General features: G+C 41.2%; 1 protein-coding gene across 2 annotated transcripts in view; it reads right to left on the bottom strand.

Annotated features, from left to right (window-relative positions):
- Positions 1 to 25,973, bottom strand: part of exoc4 (exocyst complex component 4) — a 402,169-nt gene that overhangs the window by 5,284 nt on the left and 370,912 nt on the right. For both annotated transcript variants that reach the window (XM_033040092.1, XM_033040093.1), the window contains exons 14-16: positions 14,661 to 14,802; positions 11,845 to 12,023; positions 8,199 to 8,358 (exon numbers count right to left, since the gene is read on the bottom strand). In XM_033040092.1, coding sequence (XP_032895983.1) covers positions 8,199 to 8,358; positions 11,845 to 12,023; positions 14,661 to 14,802 — 481 coding nt within the window. The remainder of the gene's footprint in view (positions 1 to 8,198; positions 8,359 to 11,844; positions 12,024 to 14,660; positions 14,803 to 25,973) is intronic.

The following is a 25,973-nucleotide window of genomic DNA, read 5'->3' on the forward strand; positions in this document are numbered from 1 at the left end:
CGATTTCAGAGTTAATTACAACTCTCTAGTAATAATTTCTGCCCTGCTATTGCAGCAGAAACAAGTACAAAGTACGCAGAAATTAACCATTTCACACTTGACATTTTATTTATGAACTTTAAATAGCACCAAATTAGTTAACATTACTCTATCCATTATGCATGAATCCCCTTGGCTTTCAAGGTCCTTGATCTCATTTACAAATAATTTCATGGTCTTGCCTCACTTTTCCTGACATAGCTTACACTCTCCACAACTTGGGAGTGTTGTCCCTCAGACGAGGTTCTCTGGAATGCCTGAGGTTCTCTTTGTTCCCTTCAAATCCTTGTGAATCTATTTTCTTATCTCTCATTTGTCCTTGTCTATCCCCCATTCTAACAAAGGAAATGTTAATGTGAATGCTTTGCAAAAATGATAGAAAACTGGTGAGTTGTATGACCATTCCAGGATGCATGCTTCTATACAGAAATAAAATAAGGACTGATGTAGCACTCTCCATGCAATCCAAACCACTGTGAATGATTCACCACCATGAAATAGTTTTGAAGGGAACTGAAGAGATATGTTTCAGCCAGTTTATTGTCAGCAATTTTTCACAAACGCTAGTAAAATATATCTTCATAAATCTCTTTGAGGAGCCTTTTAAAAAATGAATATTAACCAGGATACCAAGAAAACTCCTTTGCTTCTTACTAATTAGTAGGTATGTTGCAAAGCCTACCTGAAGCGTCGTGGAAAATCTGTCGCTGCGGGTGTGCGCGATTTTGGCGCCGTTTAGAGGGGGGCAGGTTTAAAACGCGATTTTCTCTAGGCTGTTCAAATCGAAGATGTTCAGCCTAGTTAATTATTAACGAAAAATCGCTGGAAGACCCCGTCGCAAAAGCTATTATTAGTTTTAAAGGCCTCGTAAAATAGTTATAGTAGTTTAAAAATCAATCTCTAAACCCGCGACCGCCAGCAACCGCAGGGTCTCATAAAGCAAATAACTGACGTTATGCTGTATATTTTTACATTAAAAAGGGCTTCTAAAGATCCCTTTATACAAAGTTTAATATTGCGAGTAGCTCATTTTGGGCCCATTATATCCCGCAGTATTTTTCTGGGCATTTGGGGCACAAATCTACCGCAATGTGAACGTTCTAAACCAGCGCGTTCACAGGGACCCACTGGAAAGCTGATTTATATGGGCATTTACTTACAGCAATTGAACACTAAATTCCTTCCATTTGGCCTATAAATTAATGTAAATGAGATTTAAAAATCATGTTTTATTGTGAATTATTTGTGAATATTATTTGGAAATTTAGGCTATTTAAAAATGTTAATCATTTATTAAGAAATGGATAGATGTTTAGATCTAGTAATTGAAGTCTGAAATTAGCTACAATTAGGTAACTAACTAATTATATGCTTTAATTTCAGGTCATCCAAGTAAGATTATTTTATATTTGTTTCAGAATGCTTCAATCTATGATAACTGAAAATTTCATTCAGTTCTCTTAATTTTTAAGAAAGTTATGGGCTTTTGACTGTTCACGATCACAGCTTTTTTGTTATGTCCATAGAAAATCAATGGGGAACAAGATGCTAATTTCCGAGTATGAAAATGGCCATAACATTTTTAATACTTGAGATATGAAAGTGAATTAGGTGTCAAATTAAACTTATTTTTATGCTTTATCTGATGGGATAAATTGCAGACTTGATTTTTAAAATCTCAAAATTTTGTAACATTGCTATAATTAGTGCCTTAAAAAATTTTGTCCACCAAAAGAGCAAAAGATACATATGAAAATCAAAAACAAAACTGTAGCTGCAGGAAATCTGAAATAAAAACTATAATATTAGCTGGCGACACTTAGCAGGTCATGGAGCAATCATGGAAAGAGAATCAGAATGATTTAGGTGTGAGATCCTTCGTCTGATGAATTGGACTTGAAATATCAACCTTGTTTCTCTTTCCACAGATGCTGCCTAACCTGCTAAGTATTGCTAATTTTGTTTTTGCAAAGATGCATCCCTCAAACTGCAGTAAGCAAAGAGAGGCAATGCGACTCAGAACAGAATCTGACATCCTAATGCCCCTGTCCCACTTAGGAAACCAGAACGGAAACCTCTGGAGACTTTGCGCCCCACCCAAGGTTTCCGTGCGGTTCCCGGAGGTTGCAGGAGGTTGCAGGTAGTGGAAGCAGGTAGGGAGACTGACAAAAACATCCGGGAACCGCACGGAAACCTTGGGTGGGGCGCAAAGTCTCCAGAGGTTTCCGTTCAGGTTTCCTAAGTGGGACAGGGGCATAATACACTTTCACTGTTCAAATTGACACCTGTCTCCTACTCAGGAGGCCATTTCACACCACTTCAAATCTGCATCAGATGCGGTGTATATGCAATGTGGGGCAAAGTCACCTCTTAAAACACATCAACCCATTGACTCTCTGGGAACTTGTAAAACTTTGCACAGAATTGTTTTAACTTGAGGTCAGACATTCCCTTTTGTTATTACAAATCAGCAGTCAAGGAAGAAGAACTCCGTGCATTCGTGGGAGCTGTAATGTGCAGAGCTCTTTTGTCACTTTTTTATTTTCAGTGACATATCAGATTGATACAACAAAGATGTGTCATTGTGCATTGCAACCACCAAATACCAGTCTCAGATCAATGATCAGTGAATTGATACTGTTTTGCAGATCTTGATCTGCATAAATGACTATTAAAAAGGCTTTGAAGAAAAAAATACTTTTATTTAAATATGTCCAAGAAAACTGTTATATAATTAATGACTATGCAATGACTATGTTATATGGGCAGATGTAGCAATCCATATATAGATTTCCCAAACGTAGTTTAGACGGAAGATTAATTAATCTGGGGCTAGACACAAAAAGCTGGAGTAACTCAGTGGGACAGGCAGCATCTCTGGAGAGAAGGAATGACTGATGTTTCGGGTCGAGACCCTTCTTCGGTTTAAACCAGCATCTACAGTTCCTTCTTACACATATTATTGTGGGGCCCTCGATAAGGGTAGTGCCAACCAACACCACAAGAGCAATGTTGTGATCACAGAGGGCCCCTTCCTTAACCCTCGAGCTGTCTCCTCCCATCCCCCCGCCCTCGGGCTCCTCCTCCTCCCTTTTTCCTTCCTTCTCCCCCCCACCCCCCATCAGTCTGAAGAAGGGTTTCGGCCCGAAATGTCGCCTATTTCCTTCGCTCCATAGATGCTGCTGCACCCGCTGAGTTTCTCCAGCATTTTTGTGTACCCACAAGAGCAATACTTTCCTTTTGGAACGGTGACAATTAATTAATTTATTTTACTAGCACTTGTACAGGGTAGTGTTGAATTTACAATCCTTATACTTGAAGGGCAGTGTTTATTAATTGTCATGTTGTCATTCAAGGGTCAAAATATGATTGTTGTATGTGTAAGGCAAAGATACAGGTGATAGAGATAAGCTGCCTACCTGCCTGGCAATTATTCACAAAGGCACTCAGTTGAAATGGTTAGTTTGTTGTTTCAATGTTCCTAATAGCAAACAAGCTGAAATCCAGTTTCCATGGAAAGTAAACTACAATGCTGACCCAAAAGCCTGGCAACTTTAACTGAACGGTAAAAAGACTGCAGCCCCCTGATGAAAGTGCACAGAGGTAGGTTTATTTGGACATCCGTTTCAAAGCACTGTCTCAGGATCGAGGATCTGAATCGCCTGCTTTTATATTTAAAAATTCTATGATCATAGCATAAACAAGAACCTCCAGCATCATAAAATCCAAACTCAGCTGCCTTAAATTTAATGGTATGTTCACGAGTTGATTAATACTTAATATGGACGCTGATATCGATGCTATCTTTCATTGCATCATTAAAAGAATAACCTATAGTTTAGTTTTCATTACAAGGAATGATTCGATTTTTCTTAAACTGTAAAATATAGATAAGCCTTAAGGGTTGCGAGAAATATTCCGATGTATTAAGAACCATAATATGTGAAGACATTGACTGATGATATTTTACAATATATCCAGCATCAAGTCCAGCATATTTATATGTGGGTAAAAGAGCAGCTATATATGCTTATAATTCAGGTCACAGCACTGAATGGAATATATCCGCATTGCAAATAAATTAGACAAATTTACTGGGTTGTTTTGCAAATAATTTTCCTCGGATGAATAAAGTTTCATAGTTCAAATACCTTACACAGAATGCAAATTTCATTTTTACACATCAGCATAATGCCTTTAAAGCAGGGACAGCACAAACTCATCAACATAACCTGCAATAATGAATAATTAAAACCGCCATTTTGCCTGTATTTTGATGTACACATTTTGGGGAAAAAAAAACTCAGGTTTAATGATCCTTTTTTTTAATGCAGTTGATACATCTGACTGGTTATTCGGGAGAAATGGACGAGTGTGCCAATTAAATCAGTAAGGAAATGTTACTCATCATTCAGATTCCCATCAGTAGAACTTACCAGCAAGAATATAAATTATTTCCATTATTCACTTTATCGCTGCAATCATGAAAACACGATGCAGGGAGAGACAAATTGGGTTGGGATTTGTTGTGAAAGAAACAATGGGGCTAACAATGTTCACTTATTTACATTTAAAGTAAGTCCTGAAAGGATATAAATCATTAACGTTGCTTTCTGAGAGGGGCTGCTTCAGAATGACTGTAGTCGAGGGGAGAAATCTGGAAGAGAGGATGGGGCGGGACAAAGCCTAGCTATTGATAGTTGTAGGGGGATGGCATCTTTGCAAAAGGCAGGGTGGGAGGCAGTTATCTGGACTATCTGTGGGAATTGGTGGGTTTATAGTTTAACATCAGTCGATAATCTATCTCCTGAGATGGGGAAACGAGATTGAGAAAGGGGAGGGAGGTGTCAGAGGTTGTCCATGTGAATTTTGATGGTAGGGTGGAAATTAGTGGTAAAGTTGATGAAATCAATGAGGGGTGTAGGAGGCAGCCCCGATGCAGTCATCAATGCAGCAGAGAAAGAGGGGAATGGTGCCAGTGTAGGTTCGGAACTAATGCCCCTGTCCCACTTAGGAAACCTGAACGGAAACCTCTGGAGACTTTGCGCCCCACCCAAGGTTTCCGTGCGGTTCCCGGAGGTTTTTGTCAGTCTCCCTACCTGCTTCCACTACCTGCAACCTCTGGCAACCACCTGCAACCTCCAGGAACCGCACGGAAACCTTGGGTGGGGCGCAAAGTCTCCAGAGGTTTCCGTTCAGGTTTCCTAAGTGGGACAGGGGCAAAAGGCTGTTTGACGTAACCAAAAAGACAGGCATAGCTGGGGCCCATGCACGTGCCCATGGCTACACCTTTTACTTGAAGAAGGTGAAAGGAGTCTAAAAAAGAAGTTGCTGAGGGTGAGGCCAAATACTGCCAGGTGGAGTAGAATGTTAGAAGAAGGGAACTGATTGGGTGTTTGTTCAAAGAAGATCTGGAAGACCCTGAGACCTTCTTGGTAGGGAACAGAAATATAAGGGGACCGGACATCCATGGTAAAGATGAGGCATTGATAGTTATTGAAGTGTTGAAGGGCATGTGAGGTGCCTCAGATGTAGGTAGGAAGGGACTGGGCAAAGAGGGGACAAGATGGAATCGAGGTATTTGGAGATGAGTTTAGTGAGGCAGGAGCAGACAGAAACAATGTGTCTGTCAGGGATGTTTTATTTGCAGATTTTGCGAAGGAGATAAAAATGGGTACTTTGGGTTTAGGGAACAATGAGGTTAGAGGATGTGGAATGGGAGCTTGCCAGAGGCGATGAGTTCAGAAACAGTCTGGGAGATGGTGGCCTGGTGTTTTTCTGTGGAAGGGGTAGAGGAGTTTGAGAGCTGGCGCTTGGCTCAGTACGGGAGAGGTCAGCCTGCAAGACTTCAACGGTACCTCCTTAATAGAAGGCACCTCCCTAATAGGATAATAGAAATCAAGGACATTGCCCTGAAGCAATGATCTTCCCTCTCCTAAGGTCAGAGATGAGGATTTTTGCTGAAGATTGAACACTGTTTAATTCCATTCACAACTCCTCAATGAAGACATAGACACAAGAAACAGCAGATCCTGGATTCTGGAGCCTAAAAGAGTGCTGGAGGAACTCAGTTGGTCAGGCCGAATCTGTGGAGGGAATGGACAGATGTCTGTCCATTCTCGCCGTAGTTGCTGCCTGAGTTTCTCCAGCACTTTGTTTCTTCCTCAATTATGCAGCAGTCTGTGCATGTTTGCCGAAAGACCCAGATAACATGAAAATATGTGCTGATATGTACCAAATAATATTTTTATCACTGCTATTTAATTGTTGCTGGGTCTATATCCTGGAACTCCTTGCCCAAAGCAATTTGTGTAAAATGGACTGTAGCAGTTCAAGACGGTGGCACACTATGGCAACATTGCGGCGGCACCTGGTGGCTAGCCATGGGCATAGCGAACCCTCGGCTCAGGAGGGAGGGGTTGAGCGTCTCGGAGTGGGAGGCATCGGGTCACGGGGTCTGACCCTGGGTATTTAAGGTCGGGTAACGCCTGTGCACGTTGTTGGAGTAGGGAGCACTGAAATAGTAATAAATACGTTCGATCACACAACTCTGTGCTTCCGACTAATTATTTTCTGGACTCCTGTGTGTCCCCGCTACAACATTTGGAATGGACAATAAAGACCTGCCTTGCCAACAATGTCCACATTCCTAGAAATTAATAATTGTTCAATTGATTCTTTGTCAGTGGTCCATTGAGCCACCTGTTTACAATTGGGCAAATTAAGATGTCTGGACCCCAATTTAAGGATAACATGCAAATTAATAAATTGACCGTCTGGTTATCAGGGAGGGCTAGTTACTTTGGGGATTTCCAATGGGAGTTTTTGATGAATCCAATATTTGGTGTTGAATAATTAGCTGTTGAGATAAAATGTAACAATATCCCTTCGTGTCTGCTCTGTTATTTCTGCTGTCACAATACGCTGTTGATCAATATATTAATCAACCCTTTCACATTCCACAAGACAGATCTAAACCAGTATTATTCCCCCATAGTAGGTTTTCTCAACATATAGATTTAGAAAAGTGATCCAAATGCATTCCATGAATTAATTTTCCACCCTATTACATCAATTTCCACAAATGTGAATTCTATGGAGCAGCAAGTTCCACATTATTCACCATTCTCTGATTGAAGAAGTGTTTACTGAACTCATTGTTAGATTTATTAGAAGTTGTGTTAATGGCCCCTAATTGTAGGCTTTCTATTTCTGTGATTAAAGGACTGGCTTATAACTGCATTATGTTAACATTCTGCTGAATGTCTTTGCATGTGTTTAGTAGCTCCACTTGGCATCGCAGACAGTTGCCATTTATATTCTTTTCCTACCGAATGGCATCTGACAATGCAGGGTGGAAAATAACATATACTTTCCTCCGTCAGTTTTGCCACCTCCAACGTGACCCCACCACTCGCCACATCTTCCCATCTCCCCCCATGTCTGCCTTCCGCAAAGACCGCTCCCTCCGTAACTCCCTTGTCAATTCTTCCCTTCCCTCCCGTACCACCTCCTCCCCGTAACCGCAAGAGATGCAACACCTGTCCCTTTACCTTCCCCCTCGACTCCATTCTAGGACCCAAGCAGTCGTTCCAGGTGCGACAGAGGTTCACCTGTATCTCCTCCAACCTCATCTATTGCATCCGCTGCTCTAGATGTCAGCTGATCTACATCGGTGAGACTAAGCGGAGGCTGGGCGATCGTTTCGTCGAACAGCTCCGCTCGGTCCGCAAGAACCTACCTGACCTCCCGGTGGCTCAGCATTTCAACTCCCCCTCCCATTCCCCGTCCGACCTCTCTGTCCTGGGTCTCCTCCATGGCCAGAGTGAGCAACACCGGAAATTGGAGGAACAGCACCTCATATTCCGCTTGGGGAGTCTGCATCCTGCGGGCATGAACATTGAATTCTCCCAATGTTGTTAGCTCTTGCTGTCTCCTCCCTTTCCTCAGCCCTTGGGCTCCTCCTCCTCCTTTTTCCTTCCTTCTCCCCGCCACTCCCTATCAGTCTGAAGAAGGGTTTCGGCCCGAAACGTTGCTTATTTAGTTCGCTCCATAGATGCTGCTGCACCCGCTGAGTTTCTCCAGTATTTTTGAGTACCTTATACTTTCCTTACATTGTTCTGCTTCACAAAGTAGTTACCAGCCTCTCCTTTACTAACCTTGCAAAGTCTAAGTCTGCCTCTCGAGACATGGTGATGTTGGTCAGGTTCTGCTGCAGCACAAAAATGTTCCTACACATTTTCTTGATCCCTGATTCACTGATCCTCTTGAAATACTGTGCACCGTTGATCAAAATGCAGGAAATTAGGTGACCCAAGCCTAGGTTCAAAGCAGAAACAAAAGTTAAATATTTTCTAAAATTAACATTGATACAATCATTCAATTCTCCCGTTAAATGGTGGGATATAATCAATGTTCAAAAACTACTGAAATATGCAGGAAAAATAAAGATATTTTATTTTGTTAAGATCTGCAGAGCCATGCATGGCTGTTGATGTCAAGGCATAAATCTTTGAAAGGGTACCATATCTTTTCAACACCACCATGCAAACCGTAATGCTACCTGTACCTCTCTATATGGATATACCTCTATATCTCTCTATATGGAATTGACAGCATGCAACAAAAGCTTTTCACTGTACCTCGGTACACGGGACAATAAACTAAACTGAAACTCTAATTAAAAAATAATGTTTTCATTCCTCCTTTCCTGCACAAGTCATGTCTATCTTCAATTCAATACAATGCAGGCGGATATCCTATTCATATGATTTAATTTGTTCAAACATGATCAATGGTGGTGGATGTCAATGGTAGATGGTGTCAATATTAACGCCTGGATTTATTATTAACCAGTTTCTATGCATGAAGCAACTAACTCAGGGAACAGAGATGTATTTCTTTGGCTTCTTGTTGAAACCTGCAGTAATGGTCTACCTTCTTTCCCACAATCAGTGATCCACCTAACACATGCCTCACACGCTTCTATAATAATCCAATCATTCCCTTTATATCTCCTCACTCTGAATTTCATTGCAGACAAGCGCATGCAGTGACTCTTGCTGATTTTTCCTTTCTGTAATCCAAAAATGCACTGTATCCAAATTTTAAAAATTGACATCTTTGCAATCATTCACACTAATGATTCTACGTATGGAATCACAGTGGGGTCACTGCGCAGAGTGGCTCAGTCTGCAAGGCTACCGCCTTTAATCATGAAAAGCCAATTCATATATTTGAGAGTTCCCAACATTTCTGTATGGGCAGGAAGGAACTGCAGATGCTGGTTTAAACTGAAGATAGACACAAAAAACTGGAGTAACTCAGAGGGACAGGCAGCAATTCGGGAGAGAAGGAATGGGTGACGTTTCAAGTCGAGACTCTTCAGTCTCAGTTTCACTAGCTTTTTGAGTCTATTTCTATATGGGCACTTGGTTAATTTTCCTTGATTTGGTAATAACATGTTCTGCATTCCACTTGGAAATTTCCTCCTGAATTTAAAGAATCACACCTGTCCCAATCTTTCTCCTCCATAAATTCTATTATTGCCTTTCTGAGGAGTATAAGCTTTTAATGTGCTTCTCTAAACTTCCTGATCTACAGTGAGTCCTGGAACCATTCTAGTTATCTCTGATTTCTTTCTGATGACCCTGATGCTGCCCCTAAGTGGTTCTGTCATCTGGTAATGTATTTTTGTGGGATAATCTAGTAACTTTGTAAAATAAACGGATGAGTTTGTAAAGATAAAATTGATGACAGGATGAGCTCTGACTCCAGCTCTACATCAATGACAAATTCAAATAAATGAGGGTGACAAATCTATCTGTATACTTGTAAAACTGTGTGTGTGTGTGTGTGTGTGTGTGTGTGTGTGTGTGTGTGTGTGTGTGTATGTGTGTGTATATCATTTTATTTTGCCTTTGATTCGTTACTCCACCAAAACCAGACGCAAAAACGCCGAGATTTTTACCATTTCGCTAGCGATTTTACTTTTACATTCGCACATCCACTCCTCATTAAATTTAGTCATTTGTCTGTACACATTTTTAATAAAATCCTTCCCCCTCACTCACTCATTTTGTCGCCTCTTGCTGGCCACCATCTCATCGCGTCTCCCGCGCGACCATAATGGCTGCTACCGCCCGGCTCTACCCTCTCCCCCTCCCTTTCTATCCATTCCCCGGGGCAGAGAAAGAGAGAGAAGGGGGGGGGGGTGAGAGAGGGTGGGTGGAGGGAGGGGGGGAGAGGAAGAGGGGTGGAGATGGGAAGAAGGAGGAGAGGGGGAGGGGGGGACCCTTCCTCTCTGCCCCATCTTCCTCTCTGCCCCCCCTTCCTCTCTGCCCCTCCCTCCCTCTCTGTGCCCCCCTCTTTCTCTGCCCTCCTCCCTCTCTAGGGAGTGGTGAATATTGGGACCTAAGGGTGAGTGAGGGAGTATTGCGTTCGGGATCCAGCCCTCCCCTGTGACGCCGCGACTCCCACCCCTCAATCTCTACCCCTTTCCTCCCTCTCGACCCCCTCCCCCTCAAACCCCCACCCCTCTAGCCGCACGTGCGCAGTTGAGGGTTGTGCGTGAGTGGATAGGGCGGGGGATGGGGTAAAAAGAGCGAATGAAAAATATTAATATAATATCAAGAGGGGGGGGGGGGGGGTTAGTGTGTGTGGAGAGTGGTTAGTGTGTGTGTGTGTGTGTGTGACACCGAAGGCCGTCTCCCCCCCCCCCCGCAACCGCACGTTGAGGGGACGGGACCCAACGGGTCCCCCTTGGTCTAGTATGATATAAATCTGATCTGCGCAGAAAGACAATATAAAAACATACCACAGAATTTTATTTTACATTTTATTTTCCTGGCTTTTCTCTCCTAAAGGTAGCAACTTAAACATTCTAGATATTTGTTGTGTTTCTACACATGAATCAGTGCAAGTCTCCAGACCATCAACTGCTGTGGTATTGATCCAGACAGAAATTGAGGGATTAATTTATTTGAATAACCTGAGAGGCCAGGCAAGGCACAGCAGGCATTCATTGTTAGAGCTATGCTGAGAAACAGTGCAGGATGGTAGCTCAACGATCCAGAATGAAAGGGCTGGTGAAGGTCAAGCAGCAGTGTTATGGGGTCCTACTCTCCAAGGAAGGATGGCAAAGCGCAACAGAATATTTATTTCAAAATGAGCACAATTTAAAGTAGGTAATCATTATTCTCAAATTTTCTACCACGCTCCTACATTCCAACAGTGACTCGACTTCAAAAAACGTATTCATGAGGCGTAAACACTTCGTGGCGTTGAGGGAATGTGAAAAACATTATGTCCAAGGTATATTCATTCACACATATTCAATGCAGAATCTTCTACTTCCCGTTATTCATAGTGGTAATCTTTCTACAGCTCCATATGAAATTCTATTTTGCACAATGATAATGTCCTTGTCCTTAAAAACATGCACCTGACAGTGTTAGATATTGTTTTCAGAATGTAACAGCTTCCAAACTTTATCTTAAAGGATATTCATAAATTGTCAGGGAGGTAAAGATAGACAATGCAAATGTGTTATTAGATGTGCAACCATCTGGGAGACACTGCATCAATTCAGTTCATACTTATGCTTGTCTGTCAGTGTATTTGTACATGATTGTAATTCAGTAATGGGAGTATAGTTTGTCATCTGATGCCAATAAATCTTTTCTGAATCCTACAGTGATTTCAACAATTGATTTCTCTGTGTATTAATGGCTGAAAATCAATGATCTGAAACAAATCTCATCGCAATTGCATGCAGTCATATTGATTAAGTTTCAACTCATTTACCTTCAAAAATGTATTGGAATTTGTGTTGCTGCAAGCTGCCACTCATGGCTTCTTCAATGGCACTGATGTCTTTGTTCAGTCGCACCACCAGAGGGTCATAATCCATGCTCTCTGCATTTGCAACAATGGCATAGTTGCCTTGCTTAGCCAGTGGGATTAGGTAGTGAAAGCAGTGAACTCTGAGGAAACAAGGGAGGTTAATGTAAGGTCTCCAGAGCTGGAATGAAGCTCCAAACTGCTCAATTGTTCAAAAAGAAAACTAATCTGGAATTATGTGCATGGAATGATGTAAAATTCTCACGGATGTTTGGTTTTCATCACCAGCTCCCAGCATTGTCTTAATTAAAAAGAGGTTTGCACATGGCTTAGAACACAATTTGTTAATTATTGCATAGTGGCTGACTTAAAGGAGAAAGCTTATCTACACTATGGCAGCATGTAGGATGGCAAATGGTTCTATTAACGAAAGAGTTAAAAAAAAACAATTTTGCTCACATTTAATTAGATTATATTGAGAGCAGAATCTCACATAGCAATATGGAATATTACTGCAATATTCCGTCACATACAGGGCAGACAATGCACATCTACAGTGGAGAAGGGGCGTGGCTGCTTCCTCCTGATGTCCACTGGCATCAGAATGATAAGCCTCCTGTGCAGAATATTTTGGACATGGTGTAGTTGGGGCAGTTCAGGGGATGGGCGGTGGTACGTAAAGGAAATGTGGAGGTGAAAGTGACAGCCTACAGCTACTGATGCTCCTCAAAAATAATTAAAAACATTAATCAAGGGGACTCGGGAAAAATAATAAAAAGTCCTCCAACAAAAGAGACTCTCTGCTCCTCTCAGCATTCTACCTTATTCTACTCATGTCACACTGGTACCAGCATTGTCCCTTTCACTAAATGCCTCTATCTTGGAGGTGATTTTTAAGGTATCATTCAGAAGCTATTGGCATTTTCTAGTTTCGAAATTTCGAAACTTATATGCTTTATACGTTCTTTTGATTTTTATTTAGAATAAACGATGCACTTCATAATTTATTGAGGGAAGAAAAGTAAATTTCTGATACTTCACAATTGACTATGCATTTCTTACTTTTAATTTAAAATGAAGTGGGAGTTCTCCTAATAGTAATTGAATGGAAAAAGATCCCATTACCTCTGGTTTTCTTTTTGTGTGCAAAATGGCACAGAACAAACAATGTTGGGCAGTACCAGCATGTATTTTGGGATTTTGGTCAATTGACCCATTCCTGCCATTGAATTTGTGGACTTGGTGTGATCAGTGGGCTGGCTCGATGCTTGAGGAGGCTTTCCATTGTAAGATCCATGTGTCATTACCACTCTACACTAATTTCCACTTCTCTCCACTAATTAATCCCATTTATGGGGATCTCTTCAAGTTTGAATGTAACTTCATGGCTGTCAGAGAGATCTCTTCAACAGAGTTGATCTATTTCTCGAGGCAGTGTTGAAATGATGTTGCTGGCATGTGTCTAATATCTGGCTGTGTGGGTGGGGTGCACAGATCAGTTTCTTAAGGCATGTAAATCACAAAAATGTTGTTTTGGTTACTTTTGATGGGAGTTACTACTAACCTCTACAGATGTTTACATCAAATATGGCCACAACCTAATTCTTAAACACCACAAAGGTACATTTAAAAGAATAATTAAAAAAATCAAAGATGGCAAATATCATTCAGTAGTGCCAAAGCTCATTCTTCAAGTATCTAATTCTTCAGATGAAGCATCAATAGCTTGATTGCCTCAGAAACCTTGAATCTATGGTGTGATATTAGCTATCCTCTGCACAAATTTCTCCTTTTACTACCCAATCCACAGTTAATTTGTCAATACTTTTGACCTTATTTGACAAGAATCAGAGGGTGGTGAATCTGTGGAATTCATTGCCACAGACGGCTGTGGAGGCCAGGTCAATGGATATGTATGTGGATATAATGGATAAGGGTGTCAGGGTTTATGGGGAGAAGACATGAGAATGGGGTTGAGAGGGAAAGATAGATCAGCCATGATTGAATGGTGAAGTAGACTTGATGGGCCGAATGGCCTAATTCTGCTCATAGAACTTATGAACTTATGAAGAATGATTTATTTCTGCTGTGTTTAGAAGCGTTCCCTAAAAAAAACACCAATACATCCATTTGGACAATAAACCTGTCCAATGAGGAAGACGTTGACACCAAGAAAAAAAAAAATCAATAAAGAATTAATAAAAAGAGAGCATAGTCCATAATTCAGCTAAACGGAAATGAAGTGGAGAAGAATCTCTTGTTCAAATGATTTTAGACTTGTGGCATTAATTACTAGGATACATCAATAACTAAAAATGTTAATTTCATTTATATTGTGTTGAGCACAACAAATTGTATTCAAATACTTCAGAGACAGAATAGCCCTGAAAAGCAGTGGTTTCACAAGAGATTGTGGAGCTCTGAAGAGGGGGAATTGCAGATTTTAAAAACAGCCATTAGGACAGTTCCTAGAACCAAATAAAAGGGAGATCTGTTCTTGCAGAGCGGCCATTTTGAAGCAGCCATTGCGAGAGTGGCTGTGTGCAAGTTCCAAGCGCAATGTTTGAGTGTCAAATGCTGAGGCTTTGTCTTGAGTGGCTTCGGCAAGGTGTTTGAGCAGTGGAAAATGAAGATAAAGCAAGGTCTTTCTAATTTTCCTGTTTAACCTTATTGTAGTCAGGGTGACAGTCGTATTCTCCTCCTGCAGGATTGTGGGAGACCAGGAGGAAGGAAGGGGATGCTGGGAAGTGTTGCTGGGTTGGCGAACTCTGATACTTTACCTGACTTCCAAATGAAGCGCCAACAAGCAGCGGTCAGCCATTTCTTGAAACGACTTTGCAAGATCATTGAGAGTCTCCACAATCTGCTCAGACACAGGGGGAATATCCATGTTTACATGGGTGTCTTGTCCTTGAGGGAATGCTGTGGATCAGGAACATAGGACACAAATACTCAGGATACACAGAACAAATTTAAATTATGATCGATATATAGAATGGTACATTAGAAATTGATAATAACATATACATACAATAATAACATGTTAATATTGAAAAAAAAGACAGGACGGCTGAATTCCATCTCAGATAGCCAGGAACCAGGAACTGCTTTGATCTTTGATCTAACTATATGAATCTCAACAGTTCATACACAAAAGACAAAATAGGTGCAGGAGTAGGCCATTCGGCCCTTCGAACCAGCACCACCATTCAACCACAATCAGTACCCTTGTAGCGGGGAACTCGCAGGAGTCCAGCCAGAAACTAGTCGGACGTGAGTTGTGTGCACTAGATGTGTTTATTCTCTCCAATACAGCTCCCTACTCCTCGCAGGACACTGGCGTTGCCCGGCCTTAAATACCAACTCAGGTACCGACCCCGTGACTAGCGCCTCCCACACCATGACGCCGTCCTCTGGAGCCGATGGTTCGTTGTGCCCTTGGGTTGCCACCAGGAGCCGCCACACCCCGTTCCTGCCTTTCCCCCATATCCCCTGACTCCGCTATCTTTAAGAGCCCTATCTAGCTCTCTCTTGAAAGTATCCAGAGAACCGCCCTCTGAGGCAGAGAATTCCACAGACTCACCACTCTCTGTGTGAAATATATAAGATTATATGAGAGATACAGATCATCAGTCTGTTTCCCAAGATAGACACAAAATGTTGGAGTAACTCAGCGGGACAGACAGCATCTCTGGAGAGAAGGAATGGCTGACGTTTCGGATCGAGATCTTTCTTCAGACTGTTTCCCAAGATGGAAATGTTAAATACCAAGGAGCATAGCTTTAAGGTGAGAGGGGAAAGTATAAAGGAGATGTGCGGGGCAAGTTTAGTTTTTAGACAGAAAGCGGTGAGTGCCTGGAGCACTCAGCAAGGGGTGGTACTGGAAACAGATGTCACAGTGGCATTTAACAGACTGTTAGACAGACACACGAAGACAGACAGGGAATAGAGGAATATGAACCAAATGAAGGCACATGTGCATTTTAAAGTGGCATCATGGTTGACACTGTGATTGTAGGCTGAAGGGCCTGAGCCTGTGCTGTACTGTTCTATGTTTTATTATATCTCCCATTGCCAGGCTCAATGCTCCTTTAAAGCTAAATCCTCCGAGAGAATGTATTCCTTAAAATACCTTGATTGAAATGAGGAAAATGCAACTGAGACAATCAATAAAGCATTGATGGTGAAACCTTCTCTGGCATTAATGTTGCGATACACAATTTTAATCAAGTATAATGTCAAAACATTCATCTCTTCATTTTAGGTAAATTCTCTTAACTCATTTCTCTCCCTGGGGCTCCTGTTTTTTTTCTTTAATATGCCAACTCATTATTTATGGAATATCAGTAAAGGTTGTGTAAAGAGGAGCAGCAGTTCAAGGAGGCAAGTGGCACATCCGTGACAATTGCTACTGTTTGAAGAGCTGGAAGATGATGGTAATTGTTCGATGAGACTTCAGGTGAATGGATTGGATGGAGGGAATGGAGGTGTGAAGGAAATACTGACATATGCATGGGATCCGATTTTTCATCTTGCCCTCGATCAAAACTTCTCTTGCATTTCTTCCACTTTGAAATTCCAAATTACTCAGCAGGTTTAGAATAGTGAATAGTTAATAGGAAGGTCTTAGCACAATCCAAGTTAATTTGTACGGTTCAGTACCACAGGACAGAAAGCCACTGCACCGTTCTAACTAGTAGGGGTCTAAAACTGGATGAAATGCACACTTTAAAAAACGTTTGTCTATTATACTGATGCACGGTGTTTATCCTTTACAGTATCGTCAGTTCTGTGTAGTCGGATCATGCCGGCAACCTTGGGAAATCTTGTTTTGTACACCATACAGATAGAAACTTTTAATCTATTCAATTTTCCTTGGAGGCCAGCTCAATTTAGATGGCTTACAATGAGATGCTGCCGGCATGATCCGACTGCACAGAACTGACGATATTCTAAAGGATACATTACATTGCTACAATAAAACATTACGGGTGGTGCACAAATAGGAAGCTGTTACAGGGCTGATAAATGGTGCAGATGGGAATATATGTAAGCAACTGGATTAGCAAATAGTAAACAACCTCAAACAACACTTTTGGACGGTTTAACAAAATCCCACTCCATCCATCCTTCAACCAGTAACAGGACTAATACTTTGAACATTTAATACGTGAACAAAAGGCCATTGCCCTATCTTCACCCAGATACCAAAAGTAATTTACATGGATTTCATTTTCTTCCTATCTGTATTTTTCAACAGAATTTAAAGCAAAGAAACAAACGTAACTGATTTATGATGTTTGATGTTTCTCTTTATCAGGTTCCACCTTTACACCCAGTGCTCTGTAATAGCTCTGTCAGATAGGTTTCACATAAAATATTTACCATTATTTTTTAAATGCCCAAACACATGGACCTACTGCAAATTTCAGATTTATCAGTTTAATGAGTCCACCAAACACATCCCACGAGTGAGTATGGCCCAGAGTGGTTGGATTTCCGGTGCACTGCTGTTTGTCAGAATCTGTCAGACATTGTCTTCTTGTTCAAGCTTGCAAACATACTGGCCTTGAAATTAAAATACTTGAGACGATGCAGACGTAAGATTGGCTGAGGCCTTTCTTAAGAAAACTGGAAGGCAGCATCCAACTGAAAGTAGGTTAGCAGCTTGGATTTCAATGGTCAAAGGAATGGTCAGCCATTTAAATAACATTGAGGCAGATCTCAGCCCCTTGGCCAGGTCTGCTTAAGCACACAGGGCCCACACTAGCTGCTGGCCTTGTCTGCTCAGGGCCATTTCATGTGATGTCAAAACCATTGCTACATGTAATTTGTCATCTCTCACAGACTCGGAGGCTCTCTGCTTCTGCGAATCACATGTACAGGGGACCTAAGTTAAAAATCTGGAAACATGCCACTGATCGGTCAAACCGTGATCAGTTATTAGTAAAAACTACATGGTGTAGTGCACCAAACTGTTCAAGGTCACCACTGTCTCAATGCACTTTGATGTGTGATGGAACTGCTTGTCAAATGGATTCTTTCAAAATGGATAAAATATAATTCGAGAATAGAATGGAAGCTCATTCAAGCTTGGGAAAAGAGTGGTTTTCTTCATAGTGGTAACAGAATGATCTAATGGGGAAGGAAGAGCTTAGGTTCAGCCGAAATAAATTCGGCAACAGTGACCCTGAGCCCTATGATTTACCGAAGTATGCCATTCCGCTTTATCCACAGATTTTGAACCCCATTAAAGTATAAGTCTGGGTGCCACTGTGGCATTACAGTGCCAGAGACCAGGGTTCAATCTGACCACGCGTGCTGTCTGTATGGACTTTATACGTTCTCCCCGTGACTGCATGGGTTTTCTCCGTGTGCTCCGGTTTCCTTCCATACTCCAAAGATGTACAGGTTTGTACATTAATCGGCTTTGGAAAAAAATTGAAAATCATCCATAGAGTGTAGGATAGTGCTTGAGTACACGGATTGCTGGTCGGTGCGGACTCAGTGGGCCTAAGGGCCTGTTTCCAATCTGTATCTCTAAACTAAACTCTATGGTTCCCAATCTAAGGGGTGTGATTTACTTGAGCTTGGGGGTAGTGTCAGAGTTTACAAGTGTCCATGAGGCTTTAATTATAGAGTCAATTAAGTAAGAAAGTGCACCAACAAAATAAAAACATGCTTAGGACATTCACTGCCCTCGCTATGGAGTTACTAGCAGTTCCTGGGAATGCACAACTTCATAAAGGACTGGCCCATAATGTCATCAGTTTGTTCTTGGTGGTGGGATATTTGACCAAACCAAACTAGTGGGGCTTTCATTCAGTAAGGTTGTGGATCACTGGGCTCGCTCACTTCTTGGTCCTGCTCCACAGACTAAGAATTCTAATGCTGCAAGTCATGAGGTTAGATTGTAAGAATTATCAAATTAGTTCTACCCATCAGGAGTGCTTGTCATGCAGTCAGAAGCTGATGAGTGCACTCCATGCAGTTGACCTTGTAGAAGACGTACAGCCTTGTACTCACGTTTCATGAAAACGCATGATGCGCTGACTCATTTTATAGTTCGCAGGGGTGTACCCATGCCCCCCTTGCCCCCGAACTAGAACATTTTCAACAGTTCTCTCAAACCTTCAAAGAGAGTTAGTTTAGTTTAGAGATACAGCACGAAAACAGGCCCTTTGGCCCACCGGTTCTGCACCGACCACCGATCCCTGCACACTAACACTATCCTACACTCTAGGGACAATTTACACATACACCAAGTCAATTAACCTAAAAACCTGTATGTCTTTGGAGCGTGGGAGGAAACTGAAGATCTCAGAGAAAACCCGCGCGATCATGGGGAGAACGTACAAACTCCGTACAGACAGCACCCGTAGTTGGAATCGAACCCAAGTCTCCAGCGCTGTAAAGCAGCAACTTTACCGCTGCGCCACCGTGCCGACCTTTAGTTTGAGACTTTCTTCTTCAATGTTAACTTGCCCCAATGGTTCAAAATGGTTACTTGTATGCCTCACGTTTACCATTCCTTTCCATAAAAACGTTTTAAATGTGAGCGGTGTACGGTGACAGTGGCTGAAGTGATGTGGAACCGTGTTTGATCGGGACACAGCAGTCAGCAACCTCCCCGGCTGCTGTCAGGGGGAAACCAGGCCATTTGACCTTTAAGACTTTGTCAATTTGTCCTTGGGTAGACTTTCACAGAGCAGAGCTCCATGCATTGATGGACATTGAATTCTTTTGTCACAGCATCTGTTAAAAAAAAGAATTGATTTTTTTTGAAATTCTATTAAATCATCCGTGTCTATGTTTAATATGAGTTCTGTGTCAGCAGGACCATTAAGGACAGAAGACAGGAGAACTTTTCGATTGTCATTGCTTAAATGGGTTTCTGGAGAAGGAAAGGTCCTTGTTATTTATTCTTTTTGTTTCATATCATGCCTCTTCATACATAACTGCATTGATTTACTAGAAACAATCTTACAGGGGACACAGCCATCCTGCTGGTAAGGTCATCTGGGTTGTTGGCTCTTGTCTCATCAGTTTGTTTCTGAAAAATGCAAAAAGGGAAAGTCCTAAAGCTGACGCTCAAATGTAGCATAAAAGTCGTAGGGTCATGTTTGTAGTCATAACAGCATGGAATCAGACGCTTGATCCCAACTCGTCTTTGTCGACTGAGATATCTATCCACGCAAATCCCATTTTCATGTATTTGATCCATATCCTTCTATTTATTTCCAATACATGTACTTGTCCAAATGCTTTTTAATTGCTGTTTGTTCCTGCTTCAATCACCTCCTCTGGCAGTTTGTTCCATTCCAAACCTTACCCCTCTGATCTCTTCTGAATATTTCCCCTCTCACCCTCAACCTTTGTCTTCTAGATATAGACTCCCCTGCCCTGGGAAAAAGCCTATCTACTCTATCCATACCCTCCATAATTAAGTACATCTCTATAAAGTCACCCCTCAGTCTCCAGTAAGAACAATCCAGCCTATCCAACATCTGATTTTAACGGAAGGTCTTTGTTCCAAGTAACATCCTGGTGAATTTCTTCTGCACTCTTTCTGGTGCTACCTTAACCTTCCTGTAGTGTGGTGTCCAGAACTGCATACAATATTCCAAATACGGCCTAATCACTGTCTGACACTGCTACAACATGATGTCTCAACCTCTATGGCAAGAAGGACATTCTTGCCATAGAGGGAGTACAGAGAAGGTTCAACAGACTGATTCCTGGGATGTCAGGACTTTCATATGAAGAAAGACTGTATAGACTCGGCTTGTACTTGCTAGAATTTAGAAGATTGAGGGGGGATCTTATAGAAACTTACAAAATTCTTAAGGTGTTGGACAGGCTAGATGCAGGAAGATTGTTCCCGATGTTGGGGAAGTCCAGAACAAGGGGTCACAGTTTAAGGATAAAGGGGAAATCTTTTAGGACTGAGATGAGAAATACATTTTATAAACAGAGAGTGGTGAATCTCTGGAATTCCCTGCCACAGAATGTAGTTTAGGCCAGTTCATTGGCTATATTTAAGAGGGAGTTAGATGTGGCCCTTGTGGCTAAAGGGATCAGGGGGTATGGAGAGAAAGCAGGTACAGGATACTGAGTTGGATGATCAGCCATGATCATATTGAATGGTGGTGCAGGCTCGAAGGGCCGAATGGCCTACTCCTGCACCTATTTTCTATGTTTCTATACTTGATACCTCTGCCTATGAAGGCAAGCAAGCTAAAAACCTTCTTCTCTATCATGTCCATTATCTCTATTTACAGGGAGCTATGCACTTGCACCCCAAGGTTCCTCTGTACATTAATACTACATGGGTTCCCGCTCTTTACTGTAAACGTCTGTTCAGTATTAGATTACCCAAAATGCATTACCTCACATTCATATTTATCTGGATTATATCCCATCTGTCTCCGCTCCACCCAGTTTTTAAGTTGATCTATAACCCTCTCTATCCTTAGGCAATTATTTTTGTAATCAACACCTCCAACCTTACTGTCGTAAGCAAACATATTTATCAGACCACAGACATCTCATCCAAATCAATTATATCTCTGACAAACAATAAAGGCTCTAACATTGACCTCAGTGGTACACTACTGCTTACATATCCAGTCAGAAAAATCCTTAGAGATCAGGATTTCTCTCCCCCGTGTTGTTTTTCTACCTGGAAGCACTGACTTCGTTTTTGGATGCAGCTTTAATTTGGATTTTCCTTATACAGATGCCCTGTGTTCATCAACTACCAGCTGCACTCCTCTCTAAAACTCCTCTGATGTGTAATTGTAAACATCATTGATTAATAGATAATAGACAATAGGTGCAGGAGTAGGCCATACGGCCCTTCGAGCCAGCACCGCCATTCAATGTGATCATGGCTGATCATCCCCAATCAGTACCCCGTTCCTGCCTTCTCCCCATATCCCCTGACTCCGCTATCTTTAAGAGCCCTATCTAGCTCTCTCTTGAAAGTATCCAGAGAACCGGCCTCCACCGCCCTCTGAGGCAGAGAATTCCACAGGCTCACAACTCTCTGTGAGAAAAAGTGTTTCCTCATCTCCATTCTAAATGGCTTACCCCATATTCTTAAACTGTGGCCTGTCTGGGTTTTCATAATCATAATGACTTTATTAGCCAAGTATGTTTTGCAACATATGAGGAATTTGAGTTGCCGTACAATCATACCAATAAAAAGCAACAAAACACACAAAATACATTTTAACATTCTGAGCAGCTACCATTGGGGAGCAATCAGAAGCGCTTTGGGAAAATTATTTCTGCTTCTTGCCCATCTAGCTTTAGGGGCAGCAGCCAGACTTACTGCCAACTTACTGTTCTAACTTGATTCAACTAACTCGCTGCAGGGTGTGGCTCCAATTTAACCCATCTTCTGAACTAAAAGTCAGTTGAATTGCCATAAGAACCAGGTAGAACTACTTTCTGATTATTTAGTTACTCATCCAGATGGTCATAGTTGGATACGACTTTAGTCTGTTACATTAGAATGTGTCTTGCAATCCTTTATCATGTTAATGGCATGTTATAAATGCCCAAGTTGGTTGCTCTGCAGTGAGAAAAAACAAACAGAAGGTAATCTTTGTCAATTCACCCATTCATCTGATGGATCTTCACAAGGGACTATTGGATTGGAATATTTCTGACTCACTGACAAGTCCTGAATATATCACAACACAGGTAATTTGTTGAGTATGACAACAAAGGAACTGGAGAGAAATTAAAGATGCATCCTCTAGTGATGAAATGATGTAGCTGTGCTTATTTGCTACATTAATTTGGTATCTCCAAAAAAAATAATTTCACTGAAATACAATGAACTGTTTTCTCCTATCTCCTTTCTTTCTGGAGAATCAATGAAAACTACAGCATACAAACAGGCCATTTGCTCTTTGCTTCCATGGCAACCCTTTGTAGATACTTTCTCTAAGTAGTTACCTGGTCCCTTCTGAAAGCCAATGTTGAATATGATTCTCACCTTTTTCATGCAGGGCTTTAGAGCTCAATTTGGAGCAGATATATAAATCCAATTATGTCGCCAATGTTTCCATCCTTGCCTTCTCTTTAAAGATTGACCTACCAGTAAAAGCAAGTTTTATTTCTTCTATCAAGATTTGAAGTGTTCTAATAAAACTTTCTCTCTCTAAGGAGAATAATTCCACTTTCTGTTGACTGCCCCACATTATTGTCTTTCCTCAAAACAGCGTGCTTTTGGTTTCATCAATTTGAAGGCCCCAACCTGAAACGTCATCTGTCCATTTTCCTCCATAGATGCTGCCTGAACCACGAGTTCTTCCAGCAATTTGATCTCTGCTCATTATGCCAGTTTCATGTGTTTTTTTGTTTTTAGGGGGCTTATTCTGCACAAAGAGTGGTGGATGCTGCCCAGTCCATCATGGGTACCTCACCATCAAAGAGACCATTTGGAAACGCTGCCTTTTGAGGCAGCCAGTATCATCAAAAATCCACACCATCTTGCCCATGCTCTCATTTCACTCCTACCATCAGGAAGATGGTAGAGGAGTCTAAAAACCATGACCGTTAGGTTCAGGAATAGCTTCTTCCCAATAATCATTAGGCTCTTGAACACTGCACAACATGAACCTCAACTATGAATTATGGCTTGCCTTTGGCTGCACTAAGGAGTTGGGAATTGTTTTCTGCGCTACTATTGAGATTAGTATTTTATTTTATTTTTTGTTTATATATATATTATCTCTATGTATTGTGTACCGCGTTTACAGGCCTGTTATGCTGTTTCAAGTAAGAATTATGTTGTTCCGTTGTCGGTACATATGAAAATTAAACACTTCACTCTTGAGTTCATGCTGTAAATTTATAGACCGTCCACACACAAAACTGGACTGTCTGGCTCATGTTACAGTCAATCTATGCTAAGTTTGTGAGGACACAAGCACCTCAATTAAAAATGCAATTAACTATTTGTTATTTTACCATGACTACACAGAATTCACTCAGAAAATTCCTTCTGCAATTTACTTTTGAACACCTATGTGAACTATGAGATTTCAATAAGACGAAAAGCAATTTCAAACGTCTGAAGATAAAATGACAGCCCTGTGGTTTCCATCAGCTCAGTAAACAATCATAATGAACAGCAGAATGACTGTCATCTGTGATAAAATGCTAGTTAAACAAAGGCAGTATGTTATTTTCATGAATTAATGTTTCCATGGGTTTACTTACTATTACTGTTTAATGAATTGTCACATTAAAACAATGTGAAAGAATGGCATTTGCTGCTCCAACAACAACACATAAACTCAATGCAATCATCAAAAAATCCGAATCTCTCAGACTTTGCCAGGTATAAGGGTTTCTTTATGATCACGTTTTTTAAATTTGCACTTCAGTGTTTAAATCCATTTCGATTTCCTGAATTAAATGTCAGATTTTGCATCTCTCTATGGGTAAAGCACCGCCAGATATAGGCACAAAAATCCCTAGGTTAAATCCCAAACATGTGGTCATTTAACTTATCTTAAATAGGTAACCGATGTATTTGGCCAGGAGGGGATGAAAATAAGTTGAGCCAGAGTTTTCTTATCCGATGAAAATCCAAAAAATAACAGACACTGAGTTTTTCCAGCATTTTCTGCATCCTTATCCAATACACAGGTTGAAAGTGCATGTTTGCTCGGATGGCGGGTGAAGGTAGGATGTGGTGATTTGCAATGTTGTTTGATAACTCTATTGCTGATCAAACAAAAGATTTCTCCACTTTGTTAAGCTGTAAGTAGGAATGGAAAATCAAGTCAACCAATTTGTGTCCTTCAAATCCCATGGGTACCAAAGCAAACAGCAGGTCCTGGATGTAGATAATTTGTTGCTGAATCAAAGTTAGATTACAAAGCTACCAAAGCGGGTTGTCTGTTAAATCCTGCTTTGCCAGTATTTATGGTGAAAATTCACACACAGTTTTGGTGCCTGTTCAACATCCTGTTGAATATACAGTACTTAATACAAGATGAAAGCCTGGCAAAATTCACTACTTAGCTTCAAAGACTGTGGAAAGGATTCCTGAAATGTGGAATGAATGTCATGGACCAATCCTGTGATATTTAGCAAGGAATTTTAGGATTGAAAGTGGGGAAAAACAAGGGCAGCAATGTAAAAGAGCATAAAACATAAAATAATATATTTTGTCCTTTCAGCTTCTATCAATTTAATTCTGCGAGAGTGTCTTGGTGGCAGCTTCTATGGGAGGGTGATCTTTGGGTGTGGGAAATATTCCTGGGTATAAGGAGGATTGAACTCTTATGGTCTACATTCCATGAGTCTGGCGGAATAGACTTGGTGGGCCGAATGGCCCAATTCTGCTCCCTTAACATGAACATTTGCATCTGGGGTCTCTCAGTGCAAGAGGTCTCTGTGTGTTTGGGAGTGTCATCAACCTAGTCCTCTATTATAGCATTCTGGATCCTGACTGCAATATCATTATTTTTAAAGGGAAGGTAGGATGGCCTTGCTCACAAATATCAAACTAAATGTTAGGACAAAAACAATTTGGATAGAATGTTTAAATGGATACTGAACCAAAGAAGGCAACAGTGGCCTCAGAGTTGTGTGAGTGATCAATAATTTGTGGAGGAGGTGCATTTTAGAAAATATTAAGAAGAAAAACATGATATTTAATTCCCAAAAGATTTATTGAGCATTTTGGATTGCTGAAAGAATCAATACCAGCAAAGAAAATGTTAAATAAAGTTAAATTAAATTACGTTCAAGAAGTCATGTTCGAGCTATTGTGACACTTGGGACAAAGTTTATCTTGAGTGCAGCTTTGCAGGCAGAAGTAAACTTGAAGAAATTCATGCGCTGCTGTCTGCAAGAGAAGAATCATGATCTCTGGTGCTGCAAGCTCAAATTATGAGAAAAGATTGGAGAAACCTGAATCAAGACACCGTATGGACTAATTTTCTTACCAATCTCGATTTTGGAGTTAATAAACATTGGCTAAGAATTAGCTAAATAGATGCAGGTTTGCTTTCTGTACTATTCTCAAGGAGATGCTCTGACCTACATTGACCCAAGACGCATCC

Source organism: Amblyraja radiata, chromosome 21 (genome assembly GCF_010909765.2).
Source record: "Amblyraja radiata isolate CabotCenter1 chromosome 21, sAmbRad1.1.pri, whole genome shotgun sequence".
In the NCBI taxonomy this organism is placed as follows: Eukaryota; Metazoa; Chordata; class Chondrichthyes; order Rajiformes; family Rajidae; genus Amblyraja; species Amblyraja radiata.